General features: G+C 42.4%; 1 protein-coding gene across 2 annotated transcripts; it reads left to right on the top strand.

Moving 5' to 3' along the window:
- The first annotated feature begins 74 nt into the window (after window positions 1-74).
- On the top strand, window positions 75-6,332 carry LOC110488595 (protein FAM53C). Of its 2 annotated transcripts, none has more exons than XM_090198184.1 (4): window positions 75-176; window positions 2,902-2,962; window positions 3,082-3,872; window positions 4,945-6,332. In XM_090198184.1, the coding sequence occupies exons 1-4, from the start codon at window positions 90-92 to the stop codon at window positions 5,185-5,187; spliced, it is 1,182 nt and encodes a 393-aa protein (XP_090054310.1). In that variant the 5' UTR covers window positions 75-89; the 3' UTR covers window positions 5,188-6,332. The 2 variants fall into 2 exon arrangements, with proteins under 2 accessions (XP_090054310.1, XP_021416535.2); XM_021560860.3 differs by lacking the exon at window positions 75-176 and adding an exon at window positions 2,578-2,806.
- Window positions 6,333-14,003: the final 7,671 nt, after the last annotated feature.

Below are 14,003 nucleotides of genomic sequence, written 5' to 3'. Positions count from 1 at the left end.
TATAGTTAATTCCTAGATGGATTGTGATATAAATATATTTTGTATAATAAAGATACAAGCATGTTAGACGTTTCAACCACCCCTTTTTAATGGTTTGTTCCGATGGCTATATATTCAGTGCAAGGCCATCAACTACCCCGTGCTGCTTTCGGTTGCTAAGGAGACAAGGTGGGCAGGTAAATTAATCATCGAGCTAGCTACGAAGCAGTCTTGTGTTGCTGTCAATAATCAACGTCATTTTAAGCTACATTTCTTATACCGATATGTAAATTAATTCAGATACGCTGACAATTAGATGCGTAAGCATGACAACATAGCAAACTAGCTAATAATTGCTAGCGGAGTGATAAGCCAGACTGTCAGTTCCCACGGGCTGAATGTTCATGCTAGCTAAAGTTAGCTAGACTTGAGTCGGCTTGCTAGCTAACTAGGTGGCTGTCAAGTTAACGTTATCTGACCTGGACAGCTAATGTAGGCCAAATGAATAACCGCTAGCGTAGCTAGATATGCTTGTGGTGATACTGCAATTTGTTAGTCAAGACTGACCGGCTAGTTTGTCAGAACTTGCAAACTGTTACGTTTAATTACTAGCCAGCTGCCTGGTTGGCCCACCACACAGACCGTATTGCTGCTGGCTAACGGTAACTAGCTAATTGCTTTCGTAGCTATCATTAGCCTCTAAGCTTCGTATTTGGGATGATGACCAAATGTAATGTCATACATTTGTAAGTTGCTTGCTAACGGGCACCATGCCATATTGCTACTAGTTAGCCTATTCATATTAGCATGCAACAATCCAATTGGTCAAGCTCACATACTTTCTTGTAGCGTTAGTAGGCTAGCTTGCCTACTACTAGGTAAGTAGTTACTAGCTGGTAACTAGCTAGATCAGAAGATGGACACCTCAGAGCTGACTACAAGTATCTCGGTTTACCAAGCACTCCTATTATTGATTTGAGACTTTGCTTTGTTAACTTCCAAAATGAGTTGCCTGCTAAGTTGCAAGCAAGCTTTAACGTCTTTCGAAACATTTGAGGTTAGGTTAACTGTATGGGTTTATCAGTGAGTGGAACACGTGTGCCATTTAAACCAAACTTCTTATGATTAACATTATCGTTCACGTTTTAGTCACTAGCATTTGTAACTGTTTGACATGTAACATGTGTTAGTGATGATTCTCCCACAAACTAAGTCCAGTCATGGAACTTATTAAGTTAGCTTATCTGTCAAATGGCTCGTCCATGCCACCAGCTTTTGAGTTGTATTTAGTGTTGCGTTTTTCATGTGCTGTAGAATTAACTTGCCACATGGAAACCAAGTCCCTGTAGGCCACACAGCCCCCTAAGCCTAAGCACTTAAAGCAACAGTGGCTAGTAGGTGGTGGAAACTCCCCATAGTTCCCAAAATGAGAGAGACCTCTTGTCACCCACATTGGGATGACTGCATAGGCAGTTGGAAGTGGTTTATCAATTGTTGGTTTTATAACTTTTGGTTTCGTTGTGCACAATATTTATACAGAACAGTGCAAAGGTTGCAATGACTAGTCAAGTGTTGTATCTGGGCCGGTCTTATTTGGTGTGGGACATTGTATAGCAGAGAATCAGTGTGTTCCCATAGGGTGTGTCTAGTTTCAATAACTGTTACGTTTGTTTTAAAGCTGACTGACTCTGGCATTTGCATGGGGGGGGATGCATGGTGTGGAATGTGTCGGCGAACAACACTAACTGGCACCTTGTTTTGCTTGTCACTGCATGGTGCTTAGTTGTGCTCCGGTCCTTTAATGCATATTTTGTTTTCTCTGTGCCTTGGTCATTTTAAGGTCCTAGTCCCATTTTCCACTTTCTCTTCCCCCTTTTGTCTGTCTCAGAGTGGGCATGGCATGCCTATGGCCCCAATCCCCCTCTGTTTCACACACTTCCCCCATCCTCCCCCTCTTTTCCTCCTCGCTCTCCCTCCCCCTCCATTCTCCTCACAGCCCTCTACAAGGGCCACACTATTAGCACTCACTTTGAATTGGACCCACTTGACTATAATGTGCCTTGGTATTGCCCTGAACTCTACATCTGTGCAGCTAATAAATAATTTTGTTTGTATTCTCAAAGAAAATTAATGTTTTCTGCAATGTATCGGATTAGTGTTCTTAACATCATCGCTTTTTGAGGTTGCACTTCTGCTGTTACTTTGCGTACCTTTCATCTCTGAGGCAGGAGCTAGCCTATGTCCTAGTCTGTCTCCTGCCTTACCAGATAAAAGTTATAGAACACTCATTAGGGCGGTGGTCACTCTTCCTCCTTTTGGTCTTCTCACAAAACGGTGTCAAAATATCTGCAAGTGAGTGTTGCATGCTTGTAAGAGGGAGAACAGATTCCAAGTACAGTAAGTATCCTGCCACTTCATGATTCGTGCACACACGCACATTCCTGGTATTACCCAACGCAAAGCTGTGGGATTAACAGGAAATTGACTTGCACACCCAATCATTCTGTATCCATGATGCTAATATTGATGTGCTATTCCAATCCCTGGTAAAATAACTCATTAAAATGTGGATGCTCTGCTTACTCTTTCCCTGTTCAGATGAGATGATGAAGCTGTTGATGACATTATCTCAGTGAGGTTGGAAGGGTCAGTCTGACCAGTTGAGGTGGGGAGGGTACACCACTAACCTCCCCAGCAGTCTGACTGACAAGCGCCACCCCTTCCTCATTGGCATCAGTGTGTCACCATGGTGACGCTCATCACAGAGCAGCTCCGCAGACAGAATCTGGAGGAGCCCCCTTATCGCAGGGCTTTCTCTCTTAATGTGGTGAGCATGCCATGTGATTAGACTAGCTGTTTTGTAGCTCTTCTATGAGGAATTACCATTGCTATAAATCCCTTTTCTTCGTTGCTTTGTTTCAGTCGTTGCCTGAAGTGGGTTCTAGCCCCACGGTGTGTTGGCGCGGGTATGGGTTGACTCCAGGTAAGGATCCATTAATTCCTGAAACTTTAATAAAGTTGTCTCATTCAAAGCTCCCGCTAAATCATTAACTTGGAAGGGCCAACATTGAGTCATGTTTTTGGTTTGTTTCACTTCCACAGAGAGCAGTTGGTCTATGTTCCCATCCTCCAAGACCCATCTGCAGGATGCCGCCTCTGTCCTGTCCTCCCTGGACCCCCTAGGAACCCCTCTCCCCAGCACCTCTGCGACAAACATGTCCCTACAGAACTCCCCGCCGCTGCCCCCTCCTCCCCCCAAACGCCACTGTCGCTCCCTGTCCGTCCCTGAGGACCTGTCCCGCTACCGCACCCCCTGGCGCCCCAGCGCCTCCAAGATCTGGACCCCCGTCAAGCGCCGCTGCCACAGTGGTGGGGGGGTGGCCGGCATGGGAGTTGGCTCCGTACCCCTCCGAGGCCCCAGCTCCTCCCTCACCTCCTCCCTGCACTCCTCCTCCAGTCCCACCTTCTTCAGCCTGGCCCTGTCCCCAGACTCCCCTATCCCTTGGAGTGTTTCCTGGGACCACTATGACCCGCTCAGGGAGAGCTGCACAGGCTTATTCCCCTCTTCCTGCTCCTCCTCCCCGGCCACGCTGAGTTCCTGTCGGCCCCTGCAGCAGCGCCGCTTCTCCCTGTCCCCTGTGCACATCCTGCCCCCCCAGCCCTCTCCAGCTCTAGCCAGTCGCTACATTGGGATGGAGGCCCCGGCCCCCTCCCCCACTCCCTCCTCGGCCTGTAGTACCCCATCGTCCTCAAGGCGTGTCCTGCCCCTCCGTCTCCCACGCTGCCACTCTCAGCCCTGTGATCTACGTAAGCCCGGCCTGAAGCGACGCCATGACCCAGACACGCTCCCCAACTACACCAGACCCGGCCTTGACTTCAGCAAGATGACTCAGGTGTGCTGGATGGGATGTACATCAGTTGTAAGGCCTATTAAATAAGATAAATGCAATATATAGAGCCAAAAATGCATAGCATGCACCATTTTAGTAGAAATTGCTCATAGTTCTCCTTTAGTCAGAGCAAACTTCATTTGCCTGTGAGTGGCTGGAGGCCTAAAGCGCCCCCCCCCCCCCCCCCCCAGCTCTCCTGCCTCTCCCTATAGACCAGAGTGTTTATGTTGGGATCATTAGCGAGGAGAAATGGGCCTCTGGCTCTCTGGTTCTCTGAATCGCTCTCCCCTCATGAGACAGAACTACTGCTCTCACATTCCTGTCCCAGCCAGACCAGTCTGGATTTGGGTTCAGGGTGTGGTGTTGGGACTGTGCTGCCTGGCTATGTAGCCTCACTGCCCTGACCCGGCGTGTATGTGTGTTTTTGGGCTGACCCTTGCATTCCTGTGTCCGTTCGTTGATGCATGACCATGACCAATTGCTTGCCCCTATGGACATCCACCACCACCCAGCCATCTATATTTAACCACTGGATTTGAGCAACACTACTGACTTCCTGTTCTGAGGAGTGATGTCATCACTTCTCCTTTCTCTTTTGCGATTTTCTCTCACCCCCAGTTCATTTTTATGGCCTTCTGGGCATTGGACCTGGGGGTGTGACTGAAGCTGCTGCTGGGTTTTGCAGCTGGCTGTGTGTGTCCTTGTCATGTTTTAAGATGGTGGGTGGTGGTTTATGAAATGGCTGCCTTGCTGGTGTAAAAAGATAAAGGGACTGCACAAAGTTAGCTCTGGCTGGGGTCTCGGTGCAGGATGAGGAAATAGCCAGAACATTTGTCCAGACAGTCTGAAACATTTGCATATGATTTTCATAGACCGTCCTTAGGTGGACATTGAGGTTCTCACACATGGTATTTTGAATAACCATGGAAAATACTAAAAGCTGTTGCAGTTGTATGCCTATTAGTTTCATATAAAGCTGATTTAAAAATATATATATTATATATATAAAAAAATAAATACAATTGCACTATGAAGATGCTGTATTTATTGTTTTCTTCCATGTCCTGTGTTTTAGATTCGCAGTGGGGAGCCTCTGGTGTGTGGAGCGGCCGTTTGCATTGGTCTGGAACCTGTTTTAGGGGACTTCAGAGGAACCTTTTCACCTGCAGACCTCCTGGGAAGAACCAGCATTGGACCGCTGAGTGAAAGTGAGGAGGAGGAAGAGAAAATACATATGGGTATGCTAGAGGCTGGACAGCAGAGTGTGTTTGAAAGAGACTGCACAGAACTGGATTTGAACCTCATTGAGGAGAACTGAAAGAGGTCCCTGGTGCTCTCTGTGTGATTGATATTCATAATCATATCCACAACACACACTTTATATAAATGTTTTCAATGAAGGTAAAATAAACAAATGCACACCCCTGGCTGAGCCCTCAGGAACCTGCTGCCTTCCTAGGGGCCACACCAGGGACCCTTCATATCACTGGCTGACTGTAGACTAATAAGAATCAATATTACCATTATTGTAATGCTAGAGTAACTTTGACAACCTTGTGTTATTCAGCATTTTGGGACAATGTAATTCTGCGTGACATACTCTATGGGTAAATGTGTATACCCAGAAACCCAATGGAGATAAAGGCTAAGAAATTATGAATTCTGAAGGTACAAAATAGGCACTTTTTAATAATCTGGATAGTTGGTGTACGACTAAATACCATTATAAAAATGATGCAGTTAGATTTCTGTGGACACTCCTGTCGCCGTTGTACATTTCTGAAAGTATGGTCAGTTGCGTTGCTCATCGAAGGCCTCTGAAACTGTTACACAAGCAGAAGCCTGCACACACATCTGTTTTCATGGGTTTATTACTACTACTTTCTGATGCTTTTGCTTTGGCCCTGTGGAATACCCACACCAGTAAAGGGAAACAAAGAGGGCTTTCCTCAGCTGGCAAATGGATCTTTACTGCTTCCTTTCCCCATACTTCTTGGACAATAATGCATTCTTTCGTTCTCCAAACCACTTATCCATCATTGGATGAAATCAACATTGTACATTCATGCCTTAAGCTCACTATAAAAATAAGCTGTTGCCGTTTTTTGTTCATAACATCCAGATGTTTTCGCCTTGGTCACCCATAGAAATGGAACCTAGATTCTACATTCTATTTCTTTGGGCTCCATTCTCTGTTTCCCACTAATGAACAGATCACACTTGCACTGTAATAGGATTTGAATAATTGACTCGATGCTGCAGTTGGATCCTATAGGGCACAATGTAATAATGTACTGTACAGTGGTCAGGTGGAAACCATTTTGTGTGAGAAGAAACCAGTAGCGATGCAAAGGATTGGTGGCCTTTCGGAGAAAATTTGTATTGTACGTTTTCAGATGGAAGTTGTCCTCTTACACAATTTGTGTACAAATAAAGTTTATTAGAGAATAATTTTGCAAGAAACCCCTTGTCCTGTGTTTCTTTCAATGGGAGATTTTTTTAAAATGAATAGTTCACCCAAATTATAAAATTACATATTGGTGTCATTACCCTCTAAGCAGTCTATGGACAAGGTATAACGGGAATCCATGCTTTGGTTTAGCTAGCAAATGATAACGGGCTAATGTGATGCTCCATTAGCCATTACTGGATAGGTACTGTTTGGCGTCGCAGCATAAAGAATTTTCGACCAGCCTTGATTTGGTGATACTATCTTCATTCTCGATTTGGCCATACATGTACCTTCTAAAATGTCTGTGTCTAGTTGCAGGGGGTTTGTTTGAATTTATTAAAATGATTTTTGGTTCTCCATGAAGTAATCAAACAGTGTGTCTGCCTACATATTGTCTGTTTCAAATCTTATCTCATTGATCGAGACAGGTGAGTGTCTTCATGACATGCAGCACTTGGGAGTGAACCCACCTGTCTTAATCAACGATTGAAGATTTGAAATAGAAATGGTCTACTTATTGCCCCCACCCCCACATAAACAATATCTTATTTATCCACCATATTTGGTTTAGCTTCCAAATGATATTATTTTAGCATTTCTGGCACAAGTCTCATTCTAGTCATAGGACCGATATTAGCTTATTTCACGCATTATGTCCAAATCATCCAAGTATCTAAAAATGTATTTTGAAGCTCAAAAAAAGTAACCTATAGATGATTTGAACATAAGCCGTGCTTGACTTGGGATGGAATAAGTGCAGGAGCTGTCTTTCCAAGTCGGTCCATTAGACTACGTTCACCAAAATTCACAAATGACATTATGCTATAGCTATAGAGACCTCTGATTATTCACTGCTAATGGTTTAGACACATTTTCCATGACTTTTAACCAACTTTTCATGACTTATAGCCTACATGAATGAACAAGTAAGCATTATTGGCACTGGAAAGCTGCTGTGTCTGATCCCATGCCATTGTGCCCTTGATCAAGGCACTTAGCCCCCCACATAGAACTGCACTGTTTGTCACATGTTGTCAACATGTGGTCAACCTTCCAACTGGAGAGCTTCTGGGTGTGCATGCTTGGCTTTTGATCCAGCCCGGAAACACCCAAGTGTGCTTATCAAGGTCCTGTTGAGGAGCTGATTGTTAGGCTACAATGTGGTTAATACTATGGTCTTAAAGTTATTCCCTCATTCAATAAATCATGGATGAAATGGATAAGGTAGGCTACTTCAATGCACTGTATCTAACTAGACGTGTTAATATATAAGGCTCAAATATGGATTTTTCAGGGGAGATCTATGCACATGCTTAGTTAGCTATAGTTAACTAGCGAGATAACTGCTACAAGTTATGTTTTGAATTGACAATCTAGTTAGTCTGTCATTATTGTATACCTGCTGCTCGGGCAACGGGCCACTGGCACTGGTGCACAAAAGGCAGCTTCACAGACATACACTGAAGGTTCAAAACGATAATGGCTGATATGTAGTTGTTTTTATTGGTTGATCATATTTAAAAGTGTGCTTTCATGAATTACATTAAAAACAGGTTTGAAACAAATTCATATGACTTTTCATGACCATACAAACCCAAATGTGACATTTTGGAACAGTGCATATTCAATCTGCGCAATCTCGAACAGCCTACTGTCACGCACAGATTCACAGACCTGTGGCAAATAAACCTGAACAGAGCGGAATCAAGAGAAGAATGCACACTCCCCATTTCTAACCAAAATGTGGATTGCTGTCACACCTTGTCCATAATGCTTACAGGGTAAGGAAACCAATTTGTACACTGGACAAAAATATAAACGCAACATATAAAGTGTTGATCCCATGTTTCACAACACATTGCCACAGATGTCTCAAGTTTTGAGGGAGCGTGCAATTGGCATTCTAACTGCAGGAATATCCACCAAAGCTGTTGCCAGATCATTTAATGTTAATTTGTCTACCATAATACGCCTCCAATGTCGTCGTTTTAAAGAATTTGGCAGTATGTTCAACCCAGACCATGTGTAACCTCGCTGGTCCCCAGGACCTCCGCATGTGGCTTCTTCACCTGCGGGGTCGTCTGAGACCAGCCACCTAGACAGCTGATGAAAATGAGGAGTATTTCTGTCTGTAATAAAGCCCTTTTGTGGGGAAAAACATGTTCTTACTGGCACCCCAGTGGGTGAGCCTATGCCCTCCCAGGCCCACCCATGGCTGCGCCCCTGCCCAGTCATGTGAAATCCATAGATTAGGACTTAATGAAATTATTTCAATTGAATGATTTCCTTATATGAACTGTAACTTAGTAAAATCGTTACAATTGTTGCATGTTGCATTTATATTTTTGTACAGTATAATTTGGGTGAACTATCCCTTTAAGATGTGTTGGGTTTGCATATTGATAGGAGTCAAATGGGATGACCAAAAAAAGATTGGTGTATATGTTATAAGATTTCTTTATGCAACATGTTTGATTGCAAGATTATGTCAACATGAAAACATCCACTCGAGAAAATGTTGCCTTAGTCCTGAGAGGATAGGGGACATTATTGACTATATACTGTCACCTGGCGGTCAACACTGAGTTATCTAAACTTTCCAAAGGTTGGACAAATCATTGAGATATAAAGTTATTTAATTCCTGTAAGATATGTAGGAAGGTAAAACACAGACAATATAACAATGCATTGCTCTATATTCTATAACTATACAGAGATCAGAGACCCAGTAAAAAATATAGAATTAGCTGCAAAGAACATTGCATGATGAATCGTAATAGTTTCTTCAATATATCATCAACTTGAACACATAATATGGAGAACGTCATTGGGTGCAGTGTTGCTATGTCCGCAGTTTTCCAACAATTAGGCTACTTTGAAAACGATGTCGCGGATTGGTCGCGAGTGTCGGTTTTTTGGGCTACTTCTAATATATTTCACTGTGAACTGCTGCGGCTGACTATCAGGCAGTGTGCAGGCTGTTGCTGAGTGAGTGAAAGGTAGAGAGGGTTGAGGGGTGAATGGGGGGTGTGTGCCATTCCGCCGCCATACGCAAGACCAAAAAATGCTGCCCCTCACAAAACTAGAATAGTCCCAGTAAGCAAAATGACATTGAAAAGACGTGTAAAATACGTATTTCCCAGAAGTTGACGTTAGGTTCTGAATGGAAGGTGTAAAGGTATTTTCCGTATGTTTAAAATACAGATTTTCGAGAACATTGAACATTTCGAGAACATTGAAAAGGCATATTTTCCAGACATTGAAAAATAAGTATTTTGCAGATGTTAAAATCAGGTTCATTTTGGCCTCCCGAATGGCGCAGCGGTCAAAGGCACTGCATCTCAGTGCTAGAGGCATCACTATAGACCCTGGTTCGATTCCAGGCTGTATCACAACTGGCTGTGATTTGGAGTCCCATAGGGTGGTGTACAAGTTGTCCGGGTTAGGGTTTGGCCGGGGTAGGCTGTCATTGTAAATAAGAATCTGACTTGCCTAGTTAAATGAAGGTTAAATCAAAAATAAATTAGCTGGTGTAACTGAGTCAGGTTTGTAGGCCTCCTTGCTCGCACACGCTTTTTCAGTTCTGCCCACATATTTTCTATAGGATTGAGCAATGACCCCAAGTATGCTTGGGGTCATTGTCTATTTGGGAGACCCATTTGTGACCAAGCTTTAACTTCTTGACTGATGTCTTGAGATGTTGCTTCAATATATCCACATCATTTTCCTACCTCATGATGCCATCTATTTTGTGAAGTGCACCAGTCCCTCCTGCAGCAAAGCACCTCCACAACATGATGCTGCCACCCCCGTGCTTCACAGTTGGGATGGTGTTCTTCGGCTTGCAAACCTCCCCCTTTTCCCTCCAAACATAACAATGGTAATTATGGTCAAACAGTTCTATTATTGTTTCATCAGACCAGAGGACATTTCTACAAAAAGTACAATCTTTCTCCACATGTGCAGTTTCAAACCGTAGTCTGGCTTTTTTATGTGAGTTTTGGAGCAGTGGCTTCTTCCTTGCTGAGCGGCCTTTCAGGTTATGTCAATATAGGACTTGTTTTACTGTGGATATAGATACTTTTACACCTGTTTCCTCCAGCATCTTCACAAGGTCCTTTGCTGTTGTTCTGGGATTGATTTGCACATTTCAACACAAAGTACGTTCATCTCTAGGAGACAGAACGTGTCTCCTTCCTGAGTGATATGACGGCTGCGTGGTCCCATGGTGTTTATACTTGCGTATTATTGTTTGTACAGATGAACGTGGTACCTACAAAAAAAAATTGTAGGTCTTGGCTGATTTCTTTTGATTTTCCCATGATGTCAAGCAAAAAGGCACTGAGTTTGAAGGTAGGCCTTGAAATACATCCACAGGTACACCTCCAATTGACTCAGATAATGTCAATTAGCCTAACAGAAGCTTTTAAAGTCATTACAGAATTTTCTGGAATTTTCCAAGCTGTTTAAAGGCACAGTCAACTTAGTGTATGTAAACTTCTGACCCACTGGAATTGGGATACAGTGTTATAAGTTATAATAAGTTATAAGTTATATAAGTTATAAGTTAAATAATCTGTCTGTAAACAATTGTTGGAAAAATTACTTGTGTCATGCACAAAGTAGATGTTCGACTTGCCAAACTATAGTTTGTTAACAAGAAATTTGTGGAGTGGTTGAAAAACAAATTTTAATGACTCCAACCCAAGTGTATGTAAACTTCCGACTTCAACTGTATTTTACAGAGGTTGGAAAGATGTATTTTCCGGACGTTGAAATCAGGCAGATTTTTGGTTCCGAATGAAAGTTGAAAATAAGTAATTTATAAGTAATGGTTGGGCCAAATCAAGGTTGGTCCAGACCGGACAAAATCTGAACCAAACATAGACATCTATGATTGGTTCAGATTTGGTCCGAATCGGACCAAAAACCAATGTCTGTGCATGTGGAAATCAAAGCCGGTCCGGAACTGCACCAAAAAAAGAGGTCCAAAAGGCGTCAGAGTTGGTCCGTGCTTACTGAGGTGTAGCCTACAGTGTTGACAGAAATATTATTTTATGAATGCCAATCTATGTGGTAAACCTGCCACTTTAAAAACAGGCCATTGCATTGGCTTTAGTAGTCCTGATTCCTGTGACTAATCAATTTGGCTATTTAAGCTACGAATATAAGCTACCCAAATTTATCAGGAGTTATCGTGATCAGCTTATGATCAGCTTGTTAAAACATTGACGATACAAACTTGAAATCACTGATCAGGACAACCGGATGAAACTCATGGTCAACAGTTGTGATTTCCCATTACATATTGTCCATTTTACTTTGCATTTCTTCTTTGCCAAGATAATCCATCTACCTGACAGGTGTGGCATATCAATAAGCTAATTAAACAGCCTAATCATTACACAGGTGCACCTTGTGCTGGGTACAATAAAATGCCACTCTAAAATGTACTGTTTTGTCACACAACACAATGCCACAGATGTCTCAAGTTTTGAAGGAGCGTGCAATTGGCATGCTGACTGCAGGAATGTTCACCAGAGCTGTTACCAGATAATTTAATGTGAATTTATCTACCATAAACCGCCTCCTATGTCTTTTTAGAAAATTTGGCAGTATGTCCAACCGGCCTCACAACCGCAGACCACGTACGTGTATGGTGTAGTGTGGGCGAGCGGTATACTGATGTTGGTGGTGGGGTTATGCCCCATGGTGGTGGTTGGGTTCTGGTATGGGCTAAGCTACAGACAACAACACAATTTAATTTTATCGATCGCAATTTGAATGCACAGAGATACCGTGACGAGATCCTGAGGCCCATTGTGATTTATTTCAATTAATTTCCTTATATGACCTGTAACTCAGTAAAATCTTTGAAATTGTTGCATGTTCCGTTCATATTTTCATTCCTTATGGAGACACCCTTTTTCCACAAAACATATTAATGCACTAGAACTGATATAATGGCGACATAGCACTGGAAAATGACTAGATGCACTGGAGCTCTATAGATGAATTCGCTCAGAGGTGGTTTAATGTAAACTGCATTCTAATGTCGACTTTTCTTATGGATAACAGTATCAAGCGAAGGGTTTTACTCATAGTCAGTTTTAGGATCTGGAGCGCTGCACAAGTGGAAATTTAAAACGTAAGTTAAGGAACTCCCTCGCGTGCTTGTGTTGTGGGAAAAAGTCCACAATTAAAATGACATTAAATGTGGAGAATGATAGGCTACATTTGCATCTGTTGGCCATCAAGTAGGCTATTCATTTCTGTGTCATTGCAGGCTACTGTAGCCTAACATTTGATACAATAAATATATATTGAAAGTGTTTCTTGCACAGATCCTCTGTCCAACTTTCATCACTCAAACTCTCCTGCCGGATTTATCTATAGTTATGCACATGCGCAATTAGGATTTATTTACAATTATAAACTGGGTGATTTGAGCCCTGAATGCTGATTGGTTGAAAGCCATCGTATATCAGACGTGTACCACGGGAAAGACAAAAACATACTTTTTACTGTCCTAATTACGTTGGTAACCAGTTTATGATTATTCATAGCAGTCAAAACGAGCTAAATTGACATCCATTGATGGAAAATTATCTGGAGAGTTTAATAAGGGTGATTTATCTTTTCTCTTGCGACATATTCATAAACTTGCAAGAATTATTATTTTGATGGAAACAGAATTTTGATTCTTAGCCTAGGTTGTTAAAAATTACATCAATATTCCTTCTTAATTTGCTCACTAACATTATGATTGGATAATTATAAACAGGGTGGTTCGAGCCCTGAATGCTGATTGGCTGACCATGGGTATGGCGAAACATTTATTTTTACTGCTCTAATTACATTAGTAACCAGTTTATAATATCAATAAGACACCTCGGGGGTTTGTGATATATGACTAATATACCACAGCTAAGGGCTATGTCCTAGCACTCTGTGTTGTGTCGTAAGAACAGCATTACCCGTGGTATATTGGCCATATACCACACCCCCTCAGACCTTATTGCTTAACTATACAATGGGTGGGTCCAATCCTGAATGCTGATTTGTTAAGACCAAATCCCAGTCGATGTCTATTCCACAAGTTACCACCGGCTAAATATGTGACTTTAAAATGCCCATTTACCCTGTTCCTATCTGACGGTGCAATCCACTGTCTCGTCAGCCCAGCCAGGCACTTTATAAACTTAATCTCCACGATAAAAACAACAGCGGAGATTTGTATAAACCTTGCTGTTTGTCTGTCCGACATTTGCAACATTGTTTCAATATTCAACTTTGATCTCTATCTGTCCCATAGAAATTAATGTGTAGGGAGTCGGGATGAGACAGACAGGCAGGCAGTGTTTTTCAGCTAGTCAACATCATGAATCAGCTAGCATCATTTTTATGGATATATACAAATAAATGTCAATTGAAAAACTTCTGTTTGAAGTGATTGTGTTAGCTAACACACAATGTTGTTGGCTAGCTCCTCTGACCAGGCGAAATTGCGCCTCATTAGCTCATAATTATGGATATCCAAATGTCTCTAGAAAACAGCTTAAACAAATACAAATGCGGCTACTTTGCTGTTATTCTTGCACTTTTTGACCTGACTGTAAATTAGCCGTAGTTGGCTGGCTAGAAAGTATGGCAATAGATAATTTAGAACAAACGACTGGGTC

The sequence above is a fragment of the Oncorhynchus mykiss genome, chromosome 14, assembly GCF_057628025.1.
Source record: "Oncorhynchus mykiss isolate SJ-2025 chromosome 14, ASM5762802v1, whole genome shotgun sequence".
NCBI lineage: Eukaryota > Metazoa > Chordata > Actinopteri > Salmoniformes > Salmonidae > Oncorhynchus > Oncorhynchus mykiss.
Note: the sequence above shows the minus strand (reverse complement) of the source record. Positions and strands in the feature narration are given on the sequence as shown.

What these genes read in the sequence shown, in the direction of transcription:
- LOC110488595 (XM_090198184.1), top strand. Translation starts at nt 90, where the DNA reads ATGGTTTGTTCCGATGGCTATATATTCAGTGCAAGGCCATCAACTACC. An exon ending in TAAGGAGACAAGGTGGGCAG is followed by an intron (nt 177 to 2,901) that starts GTAAATTAATCA and finishes GCTTTGTTTCAG; the next exon opens with TCGTTGCCTGAAGTGGGTTC. An exon ending in ACTTCAGCAAGATGACTCAG is followed by an intron (nt 3,873 to 4,944) that starts GTGTGCTGGATG and finishes CCTGTGTTTTAG; the next exon opens with ATTCGCAGTGGGGAGCCTCT.